General features: G+C 45.9%; 1 protein-coding gene across 1 annotated transcript in view; it reads left to right on the top strand.

Annotated features, from left to right (window-relative positions):
* Positions 1 to 632, top strand: part of LRIG3 (leucine rich repeats and immunoglobulin like domains 3) — a 43299-nt gene extending 42667 nt beyond the window's left edge. Inside the window, exon 19 of the mRNA XM_075491605.1 lies at positions 189 to 632. Coding sequence (XP_075347720.1) covers positions 189 to 433 — 245 coding nt within the window. The 3' untranslated portion in view covers positions 434 to 632. The remainder of the gene's footprint in view (positions 1 to 188) is intronic.
* The last annotated feature ends 13481 nt before the right edge of the window (positions 633 to 14113 follow it).

Below are 14113 nucleotides of genomic sequence, written 5' to 3'. Positions count from 1 at the left end.
TGCCTTATGCTTGTGATCACACAGATGTTTTCTTTTAAGGGGTAAAATAACAGTTAAGTAAAATCTCACTTTGGTGAACTGTTGCTTGTGTTGATCCTTGGCTTGCATTCTAACATACAGCCCTTAGTGAGACACAAAACTGTTAGCATCAGTATTTCTGTACTACTTACTCATTTACTGTCTTTCAGGAACATTTGGAAAGCCTTTATGGAGGCCTCAGCTGGACTCTCTTTCAAGTTGTAGACAGCCAGCAAATTGCCAACCAAAAACCTCCCATAATAATCCTCATGCCTCACTGGACTTCGATGCAGAGGCAGATGAAGATGGAAAGGAAAGGACAGTTTCTAGAGGAGAAAACAGCATTTATACTTACAAACAGTGCTTTGAAAACTTTAGGACTTCTACTTTCCAATCCTGTGATTTGGATACATAGCTCCTTTTGGACCTGCCATTGATTTCTGGAACCAAAGAAATACTTTGACATACTACTACCTCAGTGTGGAATTTTATTTAAAAAGGGAATAAGGAAAGGAAGAAGGGAAGAAAGAAACTACATGATGCTATGAATTCAGAACAAATAAATGCATTTTTATTCAAATAAAGCATAATTGCCAAAATGCTCTACGTTTTTATACAGGGAAAACATTCCTTATAAAAATACTATATTTCTAATTATTTTATAGCTTTGTTTTATGCAAATAATATCTTTTGTAAATTAATGGTGTAAATAATACAGCATATGTATTTCTATGTCAGACTTCATTTTATTGAAATGAGTAGTAAGCATTCTAATTTTGTACTGTTACTTGTACCTTTTTACAAATGGAAACTCCATGCTGTTTGCAGGTATCATGCATCTTATTTGCACATTACTTTTAATAAAATATGCTGCCATGTGGTCTCTGACCCACATTAGTGTATGAAGAATGAAAAGTGTGAATTATGTTTGTAGATAGTGTTGCATATGTAGGTGCCTTCTGTTGCATGTCTGCACCTTTATTTGACTAGAACTTTTATCTCTGGATTTACTGTGTTAAGTATGTTCAGCTTCTAAGAGAGTGTGATCCTGCCACAGCTACTGGTGGCTGGTAAAATGGGTTGAAGCTCTTTGTACCAAAATAAGTATGCAAATCTTCCACTTTGTGAATTCCCACTATTAGGTGTGTGTGCACACATTCTCAGTTTTCACGCACATAAGGCTGTAGTACCAACAGTCTGCCCATGCCTGTGTGCAAATAGTGTGCACGCATGTGGTGGAGGATATGCCCAGCAGATGCACAAATCCATATCAAGCTACTTTAGTAAAAGGAGAAAAAAGGCACTGGATGTCTGCCTGGTAGCATCACTCTTTTCTAAGTGGCTTAGTGTTAAGCGTCTTCCAAATATGCAGTGCATGCCCAAGTCTTTACTTTCCCATACCCTTTCTCCCTCTTTTTTTGCTTCTGCAGCCACTTCCATGCTCAACATCAGAAGGTAATCCAAGTACAAGATAATGTTTTCTTTGGTTTAACTCGTGTTCCTTATTCAGCTGCCCTTTTCTGGTTATAGATGAGGTCTGTGCTTTATTCAATTGCTCAGTCAAGTTGAGCAGTTGTAAATTCTTGCTGGATTAGATTTGCAGTAATGAACCTAATGCCTTTAACTATACAAAGTCAGAGAAAGAGGATTGCTTACGATAAAATGGTAATTAAAACTAAGTGAAAACACTCTATTTTGTTTTTCTGTGTACAGATGCCTACTATTTTAAAAAGCTGTGAATCCTGCTGTCATCACTGCATTAAGACGGCGAGACTCCAAAATGGTTAATGTTACAGGACATCAGCTTTTTACATCTGTCTACTTTGAAGGTGCAAACTTACATGGCTGCCAAATCACTTCTTTTAAACTAAATTAAAAACAGCTGTTAAAGTAGGCCATCACAGACATCATGGTTAAACCTAGAGCAAAGGTTTCTCTGCCTGGTGTAGCTGAGCTAAGGGCTTTTTGTTGTTTGTAGCCAGAAACCTGGTACCCAGATTGCGATGCAATTTCCCTTTAATTTAGGCGCCAGTACTAGAGACAGGAAGTTAATCCATCCTTAGTCACTGGTGGTCTAAGTGTAGAGAATGGATTTTGCGTGCTTTAGTTGATCATATTGCCAGATTTTCTGACTCTTATTGTTAATTTGTCTTCATTGCTGCCAGATGTGCTGATGTGGTGACAGACATTGATATGGGTATTTGATTATAATTAAATGCATTTTGAAAGAGATTAATTTTTCCTGAGTTAAGCACATGCTATAAGTCAATAAGGCAAGAAATCTTAAATTTGATTCACTGAATAACTCTCCTTTTTCTTCCCCCCTCCTGCTGACCCTAGCTTTTTTAGAGGGAGGAGAGCTGGGGGCCATGATAGCTTGTATTTGTAACCAGACATTGCTTTTTGACATTAAAAAAAAAAAAAAGTTAAAAATAATAAGGACATCTTTCATTCCAGAGTTAATGTTTATGCTTAAGGCTCCATGTTAAAGATCCATCATGAAAAACAAGCTTTAAATTTGTTTTCTGTAGCAGGGGAAGGTTGGGAACTGTGGCAATGTCATTTTATTCCGTTTTCATCTTCTCCCTTAAATACTTTTTTTTGGACTCGCTGTTGGAGAATATAAAGATCCTCATCTTCCAAGGGCATGGATCTCTCTACCCAAATAAACGTTCAGGGTCAAAGACTGAATTTTAGATGCTTCCCATCAAGCTTCATTTAGCATCCTAAAAATACGAATGACTAGAACTTTGATGTTTTAAATACCCAGAAATGGAAATGAATGCTCCTGAGTCCTCTTTTTTGCCAGTGTGAGTTTTCATGGTTAGTAAATTGTTTGTGCTTAAATACAGTGGCAATCTGTAAATTGCAAGATACTTGCAATGTCTTAATAGCTCTTTTTAAGAGCAATGATGTAACCAAACATCTGTTTTAAAGGTGTGCAAGTGTTTTCTTCATTCTCTTTTTTCTTTTTTTTTTTTTTTTTTTCCCAATTTACTTTCTTTTTCTTTTCCTGCTCTGAAGATCCAGGTGTTAGGGAGCTGGTAGTTTGATATTTACACAGCTGAAAGCTAAATTGTAAGTTGATGTGATGGGGAAATAAATTGTGGTCAAGACTGAATAAAGCTTACACTGCATCTCAGAGTCTTAGAATGAGAAACAAGTGTTGCCGAATGACAAAATAGACTTTTTGCAGTTTTATGACCAGCAGCAACTGGAATCTTGTCATGTATTCACTTTAAACTTGTAAAATGTTCTTTAAAGTCAGTATCCTCTTAATCTTTTACACAACAAATTTTTTTTACCCAAGGAACTCATACAAATAATTAATGACGTATAGTTTCTGCAAGCCCTGAATAATAATTTTAGACAGATAAATGGAGTTATCTGTTTACCAGAATCTCTCTGGAGCAAGCGTTTTCTAACTGAATAACCTAAACGGTGTGTCTGAGGTGACACTGGGGGGTACCTGTGTAGTTTCTCAGCTGAAGGCTGTATGCTACTGTTACTATTTCAAACATATAAAACCTTAAGGAATGTTACAGTATTTCAGGACCAAATGCTTTAATTTGGAATTCTTTTTTCTTTACTTAATTGTGAATGGATCTTGACAGTGCCGCAATGGCAGAGTTAGGCCCAAACTTTCTGCTGAAGAATATTACTACTTTTCCAACTGAGGACTCAGTAGTGTCACCAAACATTTCTTATTTAGTCTCAGAGATCTCTTGAACACTTAGGTCTTATTCCTTGAACTGCTTCGAAGAAGTTTAAAACTAGGACTTAATTGTCAAGATCCATTAAACATTTGTGAAGATTTATCCTGCAAACATTTATGTTCTGCTAGCCTTACAAGCCAGGACAATAATTGGGGATTGTATTTCTTTTCAAGTATAAATGTAAGCAGAAATTTTACTTGCTACTTGCAAGACTTCTTGTTGCAGAAGTAACATGTCTCAATTATTTATACTCTGTGATGTCTTCTCCCTTTTTTTTCTAACTTTGTGTATTGCTGTATTGTTATAGAGAAGGTGTCTGACTGGTTGGATGTTAGTTTAGCAGCTATGTGAAATTCTTATATTAAGAAAGTAAAGGGGAGGGGAGAGCCTCAGCCTGTTTAGTGAAAGGAGGAAACCAATGTATAACAAGGTGCAGTTCTGGTACATATGGTTTTACTCAGCTGAAGAGCTTACCAGATACCTTCCTTTATTATATTTTAAGGAAATGTTACAGCAGGGAATAAAAGCCATAGTGTCTTTGCTCACTTACATGTGGCAAACAGTGCTTCTCACGGTTGTTGTGCCTAAGTATTAAGGTTCAGTAGTTCCACTGAAACAAGGTAAGTCCACATCCTATCACTTACAAAAGGCACAGGAGCCCTCTCCTGTTTCCCATGCAGCTTTTTCTCTTGTAGCTCAATACTCTTCCCATGTCATTTGGGGACCCTCTTTGGTAACCCACATTACCCTGTTTCCAGTTTCTTTGCTTACCCTGTCGCTGTGGTTACAGGCTAGGACAAATGTGTAGCACAGTGGAGAGCACAGTGTAGTCGAAGGCAGTAAGTCGGCAGTAGTTGGGTGCTGAGGGAGTAGGGGAGGAATAGTTGGGAGGAGAGGAGTGGAAGCATGGGGAGACAGGCTAGCCGCAGCTTTAGGAAGCTCTTGGTATGAATATGCAGTAAATGCATAACTGAGGAGACAGATATAAAATATTTATAATACAATACATGCATTCCCATGCTCTTCACAATACTTTTTGTGTATTTAATTCCACTTATCCTCTGTGCTCTAAAATGCCAAAAGCAGCTATGCACCAAAGAGCATGTCATCTGGAGAGTTACGTCTTACTGCATCTGAAATCTCCTTTTCTGGTAGACAAGCAGCAAGATCCATTTGTTATTCTGTGTTTGTGTTCAAGACCAAATATTGCTGGTGCAATGCATAGTTTCCCAGAGTCGTGTGGTCCATGGGGTCCACTGTGTCAGAATGCCTGTGATCAATGTGACTCAAGAATGCCATGGGACAACAGGACCTGAGAGTGAAGTTGGTAGTAATTTAAGTTCACTGCTTGTAAAACAAATTTAGGGTTTGTGACTTGAGTCCAGGATTTTATTTCCCACACAACAGAGAACAGAACCATAAATTACTGTAGATTATGGACTACTGATAGCACTTCAGCATGATCACTTTTTCTCAGCCATTGGTAAGTGCTTTCTTGCTATACCCATTCAGCTTGACTGTTGACCATGGACTATTCACCAACAAATGCAATGTATATATTATGTCCTGAAATGAATTGTGACTAATTTTAAACCTGCACTGGAAATTAAGGTTTTACTTGGTTGACCTAGGTAATAAGATCTTCTGAATATAAGACAGGCTTTGACATTTTGTAGGCTATGATGCCTATACTTTGAAAGACTTGTATGGAGCATGGTCTAAAGACTCCCTCATTTGCCTGAGAAATGTGCATCGTACTTATAGTCAGCACTTCCTTTGTAGATGTGCATGGAGAAGCTGAGACTTACGATTTGGGTCCACTGCTGGATAATCAAAATTCAGGTATTGATTATACAGCCATTTGAAATAATATCATCTTGAACAGTGAGGCTTCAGCTTCTTTTGAGGCAAAATGATGCAAAACCACATCAATTCCTGTTCGCTTAAAGAAACTACCCTTGACACTGATCCTGCTGTCCAGTCTACTTATTTTAGAAATCTACTGAAGAATACTGTAATGAAGGAATTAATATTGATGTCCTTAAGTTTTGTTTATGCTGCTGTCTTCCATTTTGCGTTGCTATAACATGGAGAATTCAGGGCTCTACCCTCTGTTCATCAACAAATGGTGGGTTTTCATGTTGACTTTCTTATATGTGCCAGTACTTGACAGCAATATATAATTCTGTCCTGCTGCTAATGTGCTGGCACACCACATGTAAGGGAAGTAGTCAAAGCTAGTGTAAGTCACAGTAAAGTCAGAGCTACAGAGATACTGTAAAGTGAACATAAAGGAGAAAGGCAGGAGTTCCTGTCATATCATAAAGTGGTTTTGAATAATCCTCTTGTTCCAAGGGAGTAACTTGTGTAGGTTTTAACATTTACTCCCTTGTAACACAGTTCATAGAATCATAGAATGGTTTGGGTTGGAAGGGACATTTAAAGGTCATCTAGTCCAACCCCCCCCCCCCCCCCCCCCAATGAACAAGGACATCTGGACATCTTGAACTCGATCAGGTTGCTCAGAGCCCCGTCCAACCTGACCTTGAATGTTTCCAGGGATGGGGCATCTACCACCTCTCTGGGCAACCTGTTCCAGTGCCTCACCACTCTCATGGTAAAAAATTTCTTCCCTATACCTAGTCTGAATCTACCCTCTTTTAGTTTAAAACCATGACCCCTTGTCCTGTCACAACAGGCCCTGCTAAAAAGTCACAGAATCACAGAATCACAGAATCATATAGGTTGGAAAAGACCTTTAAGATCATCGAGTCCAACCATAAACCTAACACTGCCAAAAACCATCACTACACCATGTCTCTAAGTACCTCATCCAAACGTCCTTTAAATACCTCCAGGGATGGCGACTCAACCACTTCCCTGGGCAGTCTGTTCCAATGCTTGATAACCCTCTCGGTGAAGAAAAATTTCCTAATATCCAGTCTAAACCTCCCCTGGCGCAACTTGAGGCCATTTCCTCTTGTCCTATCACTTGTTACCTGGGAGAAGAGACCGACCCCCACCTCTCTACAACCTCCTTTCAGGTAGTTATAGAGAGCGATGAGGTCTCCCCTCAGCCTCCTTTTCTCCAGGCTAAACAGTCCCAGCTCCCTCAGCCGCTCCTCATAAGACTTCTGCTCCAGACCCTTCACCAGCTTCGTTGCCCTTCTCTGTACGCGCTCCAGTACCTCAATATCCCTCTTGTAGTGGGGGGCCCAAAACTGAACACAGTATTCGAGGTGCGGCCTCACCAGTGCCGAGTACAGGGGCACAATCACTTCCCTAGTCCTGCTGGCCACGCTATTTTTGATACAGGCCAGGATGCCATTGGCCTTCTTGGCCGCCTGGGCACACTGCTGGCTCATATTCAGGCGGCTGTCAACCAACACCCCCAGGTCCTTCTCTGCCAGGCAGCTTTCCAGCCACTCTTCCCCAAGCCTGTAGCGTTGCATGGGGTTGCTGTGGCCCAAGTGCAGGACCTTGCACTTGGCCTTGTTAAACCTCATACAATTCACCCCAGCCCATCGATCCAGCCTGTCCAGGTCCCTCTGCAGAGCCTGCCTACCCTCCAGCAGATCAACACTCCCACACAACTTGGTGTCGTCTGCAAACTTACTGAGAGTGCACTCGATCCCTTCGTCCAGATCATTGATAAAGATGTTAAACAGAACTGGCCCCAACACCGAGCCCTGGGGAACACCGCTTGTGACCGGCCGCCAACCGGAGTAAACTCCATTCACCACCACTCTCTGGGCCCGGCCGTCCAGCCAGTTCTTTACCCAGCGAAGAGTACACCCGTCCAAGCCATGAGCAGCCAGTTTCTCCAGGAGAATGCCGTGGGAAACCGTGTCAAAGGCTTTACTGAAGTCTAGATAGACAACATCCACAGACTTCCCCTCATCCACTAGGCGGGTCACCTTATCATAGAAGGAGATCAGGTTGGTCAAGCAGGACCTGCCTTTCCTGAACCCATGCTGGCTGGGCCTGATCCCCTGGTTATTCTCTACATGCCGTGTGATAGCACTCAGGATGATCTGCTCCATCAGCTTCCCCGGCACCGAGGTCAGGCTGACAGGCCTGTAGTTCCCCGGGTCCTCCTTCCGGCCCTTCTTGAAGATGGGTGTCACATTCGCTAATCTCCAGTCAGCAGGGACTTCCCCAGTTAGCCAGGACTGCTGGTAAATGATGGAAAGGGGCTTGGTGAGCACATCTGCCAGCTCCTTCAACACTCTCGGGTGGATCTCATCAGGCCCCATAGACTTGTGAGTGTCTAAGTGGTGCAGCAGGTCACTCACCATTTCCCCCTGGATAATGGGGGCTCCAGTCTGGTCCCCATCCCTATCTTCCAACTCCAGGGGCTGGGTACCCATAGAACATTCGGCCCTGCTAATAAAGACTGAGGCAAAGAAGGCATTAAGTACCTCAGCCTTTTCCTCATCCTTGGTCACTGTGTTTCCTCCCACATCTACTAGGGGCTGGAGATTCTCCTTAGCTCTCCTTTTGCTGCTAATGTATTTGAAGAAGTGTTTTTTGTTGTCTTTTATAGCAGCAGCCAGACTGAGCTCTAGCTCAGCTTTGGCCCTTCTAGTTTTCTCCCTGCACAGCCTCGCTACACCCCTGTAGTCCTCCTGAGTTGCCCGCCCCTTCTTCCAGAGGTCATAGACTCTCCTCTTTCTCCTCAGTTCGAGCCAGAGCTCTCTAGTCAGCCAGGCCGGTCTTCTTCCCCGCCGGCTCGTCTTTCGGCACCTGGGGACAGCCCGCTCTTGTGCCTTTAGGACTTCCTCCTTAAAGAATGTCCAGCCTTCCTGGACCCCTTTGCCCATAAGAGCTGCCTCCCAGGGGACTCTGTCGACCAGTCTCCTAAACAGGCTGAAGTCCGCCCTCCGGAAGTCTAAGGTGGCAGTTTTGCCGACCCCCCTCGCCGCTTCTCCATGTATCAAAAACTCTATCATTTCATGATCGCTCTGCCCAAGACAGCCTCCAACCATCACATCACTCACCAGTCCTTCTCTGTTGGTGAACAAGAGGTCCAGCGGGGCACCTTCCCTCGTTGGCTCACTCACCAGCTGCGTCAGGAAGTTATCTGCCACACGCTCCAGGAACCTCCTGGACTGTTTCCTCTCTGCTGTATTGTATTTCCAGCAGACATCCGGCAGGTTGAAGTCCCCCACAAGAACAAGGGCTAGCGATCGTGAGGCTTCTCCCAGCTGCTTATAGAATAGTTCATCTGTCTCCTCATCCTGGCTGGGGGGTCTGTAACAGACTCCCACCACAATATCTGCCTTGTTGGCCTTCCCCCTGATTCTGACCCACAGACACTCCACCCTATCATCACCATCATTGAGCTCTAAACTATCCAGACTCTCCCTGACGTATAGGGCTACCCCACCACCTCTCCTGCCTCGCCTATCCCTCCTGAAGAGTTTATAGCCATCCATCGCTGCACTCCAGTTGTGCGAGTCATCCCACCATGTTTCTGTGATGGCCACCATATCATAGTTTTCCTGACGTACAATGGCTTCCAACTCCTCCTGCTTGTTGCCCATGCTGCGTGCATTGGTGTAGAGGCACTTCAGCTGGGGTGTCGTCCGTGCCTCCTTCATAGAAGAACACCCCTTGCGTGCTTTGAGGCATTTCACTGGTGTTTCCCTCTTGGCTCCCGTTGCCTCAGTATCCCCTGGCTCAACTCCGCTCGACTTCGGCTGTGCCCAAGCGTACCCCGTGCATCTCGAGGACTCAGGCCGACTGTCCTCGCTGTCAGCCGCTCCCTCCAACCATGGCACGTCGCCCCTCAGCTTCTCTCGGGCAAGCCTGATATTATCCCCCTCCCCCTTCGAGTCTAGTTTAAAGCTCTGTCAATGAGCCCTGCAAGTTCCTGTGCAAAGATTCTCTTTCCCCTTTGAGAAAGATGAATCCCATCGGATGCCAGCAAACCCGGTGCGGCGTAGGCCATTCCGTTGTCAAAAAAACCAAATCCGTGGCGATGACACCAGCCACGGAGCCATGCATTAATAGATTGGGCATCTCTGTTCCTTCTGGTGTCACTGCCCACCACTGGAAGGAGAGAAGAGAAAATAACCTGCGCTCCTGAGTTTCTTACTAGCCGTCCCAAGGCCCTCAAGTCTCTTTTGATCACCCTAGGACTTCGCGTTGCAGTATCATCGCCCCCCACATGGAAGAGCAGTAGGGGGTAATAGTCCGAGGGCCGTACCAGACTAGGGAGTACCCTCGTGACATCCTTCACGCGGGCTCCAGGGAGGCAGCAGACTTCCCTAAGAGGAGGGTCTGGCCGGCATATCGGACCCTCGGTTCCCTTCAGAAAGGAGTCACCCACAACTATAACCCTTCTTTTCTTCCTCGTGGAGGTGGTGGTAAGACGAGAGGTACGTTCTTCTGACCTGGGCGACACCTCTGGTGTAGATAGACTGTCGTCCCCATCCTCCACTGACTGTCCTTCCACCTCCAGGGCCTCATACCTGTTGTGTAGAGGCACCTGGGGGGGCGAGGCGGGCAAGGAGGGCCTTCGCCTGGCGCCACGAGCGCGGACTCGCCTCCATTCACTCTCCTCCTCTGAGCTGCTGCCTTCAGCCCGGCGGGGGGGGGACAGAGGATCCCCTTGATCGTGGGTTCTTACTGGCGGCTGCTGCTGCTCTTGTTCCCGTCTCAGGGGGGGCAGAGCCTGGCACCACCAGTCGATCTCCTTTTCAGCCTCCCTGATGCTCCTTAATCTTTCCACCTCCTCCCGTAGCTCTGCCACCATGCAAAGCAAGTCATCCACCTGGTCGCACCTCACGCAGCTGTCCACACAGCTGCCATGTGTGACCAGCGAGAGGCCCAGGCACTCCCTGCAGCCCGAGACCTGGGTGGCGGCATGTTTTCCCGGCAGCTCCGTCTGGGTAGCCACATCCACTCTGGCGAGCACAGAGGGCATCGCTTTCTGACGAGTGAGGACCATTGTTGAGTTTCTTCTGGAAGGATGGGGACTACCGAATGAACTCACTTCTCACAGATCCTCTTGAGCTGCTAGGCTGCCTTCACCTTCCCCACACGCCCTGCCTGCACGAACTGCCGCGCAAACTGCCGCGCCACGCCCTTCTGACGCGCCACGCCCTGTTTGCCCGTCCTGGTCGCCGCGCTCCTGGTCGCTCGCGCTCCCTGGGAGATGCTCTTGTACGGGAAGGGGATTTCCGCCGTCACTCTCGTCCCCGCCCACGCTGAGTCAGAGCCGGGTCCTCGTCAGGAGCTCCCGCCTTCCTGCTCAGGGGCCGAGGGGGTGGCTGCGCCCTCCCTTTTCTTTTTCCTCCCTTCCCTGCGCGGTTTTGCCGCGGTTTCGCCGATCCAGCAGCGGTCCCCCGACGCGGTCCTCTGTCTCAGAGCTGCTCGCCTCGGAGGCTTCGCTGAAATGGCGGTTCCAGTGTGTTCTCCTCGTTCTAAAGTGCCGCCGTCACTCTCGTCCCCGCCCACGCTGAGTCAGAGCCGGGTCCTCGTCAGGAGCTCCCGCCTTCCTGCTCAGGGGCCGAGGGGGTGGCTGCGCCCTCCCTTTTCTTTTTCCTCCCTTCCCTGCGCGGTTTTGCCGCGGTTTCGCCGATCCAGCAGCGGTCCCCCGACGCGGTCCTCTGTCTCAGAGCTGCTCGCCTCGGAGGCTTCGCTGAAAAAGTCTGTCCCCATCTTTCTTATTAGCCCCCTTTAAGTACTGAAAGGTCGCAATAAAGTCTCCCTGGAGCCTTCTCTTCTCCAGGCTGAAGAACCCCAAGCCTTTCTTCATAGGAGAGGTTTTCCATCCCTCTGACCATTTCTGTGGCCCTCCTCTGGACCCGCTCCAACAGGTCCATGTCTTTCCTGTGCTGAGGGCTCCAGAGCTGGATGCAGCACTCCAGGTGGGGTCTCAGCAGAGTGGAGTAGAGGGGCAGGATCACCTGCCTCGACCCACTGGCCACGCTTCTTTTGATGCAGCCCAGGATGTGGTTGGCTTTCTGGGCTGCGAGCGCACATTGCCATCTCATGTCCAGCTTGTCATCCACCAGTACCCCCAAGTCCTTCCCCTCAGGGCTGCTCTCAACCCCTTCATCCCCCAACCTGTATTGATACCAGGGGTTACCCCGATGCAGATGCAGGACCTTGCACTTGGCCTTGTTGAACTTGGCCTTGTTGGCACTTGGTCTACTTCTTGAGTTCAGTAAGCTTATCAAGAAGTCAGAGCTGCCACTCTATCAGCCCTTGAATGGGGCAGCTGTGCCATTTTCTACAGGACATGGAGTCCATTTGAGCTGGAGGTACATGGTGAGATACTTGTCTGATGCTCAGTCCGCATATGGCAGAATTTTTGCTGACAAAGAGCCCTCCAGGTGGCAGGGAGAATTGCGTCTGAAGAGATCGCACATTTTCCCCAGAAATGTTAGGGGAGTTTTTGAAACTGGTTTTCAATCTCATTGTGGTTCTAGACTCTTAGAAACAACCAGAAAGACTTGGTCCTTCATTTGGCATCAGGATTTCCCTCACTCTGCTCATGACTCGCCTTTTTGCATGCAGAAAGATATTGTAGACTATTAACTGACAAAGTTGAAAACCAGAGAACTTGCACAAAAAAATATTTGATCCGCTGGTACCACATAGTAACTGTAACAAATGAGGCTTTTGTTCAATAGTTTTTTAACAGCTGTGGCTCACTAGCACACCAATGAAGAAGCTACTACTTGAGTAAGTGGTAGAAGACATATATAAACAAGCCAGCTCTTATAACTGAAGCTAGGTACTCTTGGCTTAAAATAAACTGTACTTGCACTGCTACCTGCTGCGGGTGTGTATGCCAACAGCATTAAGAAAGCATCAGTGCTACAGCAGCCAACTACCCAGAGCCTGGCTTCTGCCACACGCTGATTGTATTCTTTATTAGCGTAAACTTCTTTCTCTGTTAACCTTCCCTCAGGAAAGGGGAAACATGGCCCCCATCGTAATTAGCTTACACAGCCTTCCATGTAAGCTAAAGAATGGAAAGTGTCAGGGGCGCTCACAGCAGCCTCGTAGGTATTCGCTATAAGCAGGGAAAAGTTAATCTGTTCTCAGGTTTTGGCAAGGGGACAAAAGCCTATGTGTAAAATAGTACTTAGAATGAATTAAATTTCACGTAACTGTGACCACACAGTGGCAAAGTAGTAAAATGATGGTGATGATGGAAAATATGACTAATCAGAAAGCTGTATTAATTTAATGAATAAAATTATGCTTTAATGTAAACTGAGGTTCTTAAGTGCCTCATTTTAGAAACGTGTTTGTTTATTGCTCTGTAGCTTGTAACAACTGTGTTATTTCACCTACCAGCACACCCTAGCAGTTTCATCTGAAATAGCATTTTCACTCAAAGTAGGTTTAAAAAAAAAAAAAAAAAGAAATAAAAAAGAAGCTTTGTGACACTGAGCCACTGAGCTCGTTTTACTAAATTGCTTAAATCAGAACATCAAAAAAATTCTGAAAAAATGGAAAAGCTTTGATTTTTCACTTTGAAATTACTTGTTGTTGCAAAATTATTTTCATTTCTATTTTTAAATTCTCACTTTTCCATTAAGAACCGGAATACAAGAGTGCAGAACCCTTCGGGTTATCAGGGCAACAACAGACCAGGCTGAGAGGCTTGTGTGGGCAGAGCTGTTGCTTGTTCCGTCCCCACCACATATCCCTCTTCCCAAACCCATCTGCTCTGAGTTTGGCAGGTCCCTGCAGATCGATTCCCATTGCCTCCAGAGCGTGTTTCTCTTCCTGATTTTGTCTTAGCGGTTCTGACTCAACAAGTTTCTATAGTCGTAAAAAGTCAGGCTTAATATTTTTCTCTGTGATTAGAAATGTTCTGGTCTCTGCACACTTGGAGAATTGTAGGATCTGCATCACCCAAGGTGGTTTTGCTGCTGAATGAGCACCGAGTGGACTCACCAGAGGTGCTGCCATGTGTGCTGCTGACAGGGGACCTGCAGCGACAGGGGTGACTCCCACCCCAGGCATGCTTTGCTCCAGCAGATCTCAAACAGCACCTCCGATTCAGGAGCTGTGTGAGCATCCCTCCTGTTGAACTGAAGTGCAAATAAAAGGCCACATCACACAGTCATCTTTCAAACAAGGTGGCTGAGGAAACTTCTTAAAGTCTATAAAGTTTGATCAGCTTCATTTACTTTGAAAAAAAACCCCAAACTAAAACAGCACCGTGTTGCAGGATGATGGAAATCATATCCAGCATTCCCAAATATATCAGCTATCTTCCCTGCTTTCTTCAGCAGCTTACTGTCTTGCAGAGAACATGTTCGATAAGCAAACAGAAAAGCAAGTTATTGTAGGTGCGGAGGCTGAGGAGAGTGATCTGGGAAACGCATTCCTACCTCTTTCCTCCACCC

Source organism: Mycteria americana, chromosome 1 (genome assembly GCF_035582795.1).
Source record: "Mycteria americana isolate JAX WOST 10 ecotype Jacksonville Zoo and Gardens chromosome 1, USCA_MyAme_1.0, whole genome shotgun sequence".
Lineage (NCBI taxonomy): Eukaryota > Metazoa > Chordata > Aves > Ciconiiformes > Ciconiidae > Mycteria > Mycteria americana.
This window is presented reverse-complemented; position numbering and strand designations above follow the sequence as displayed.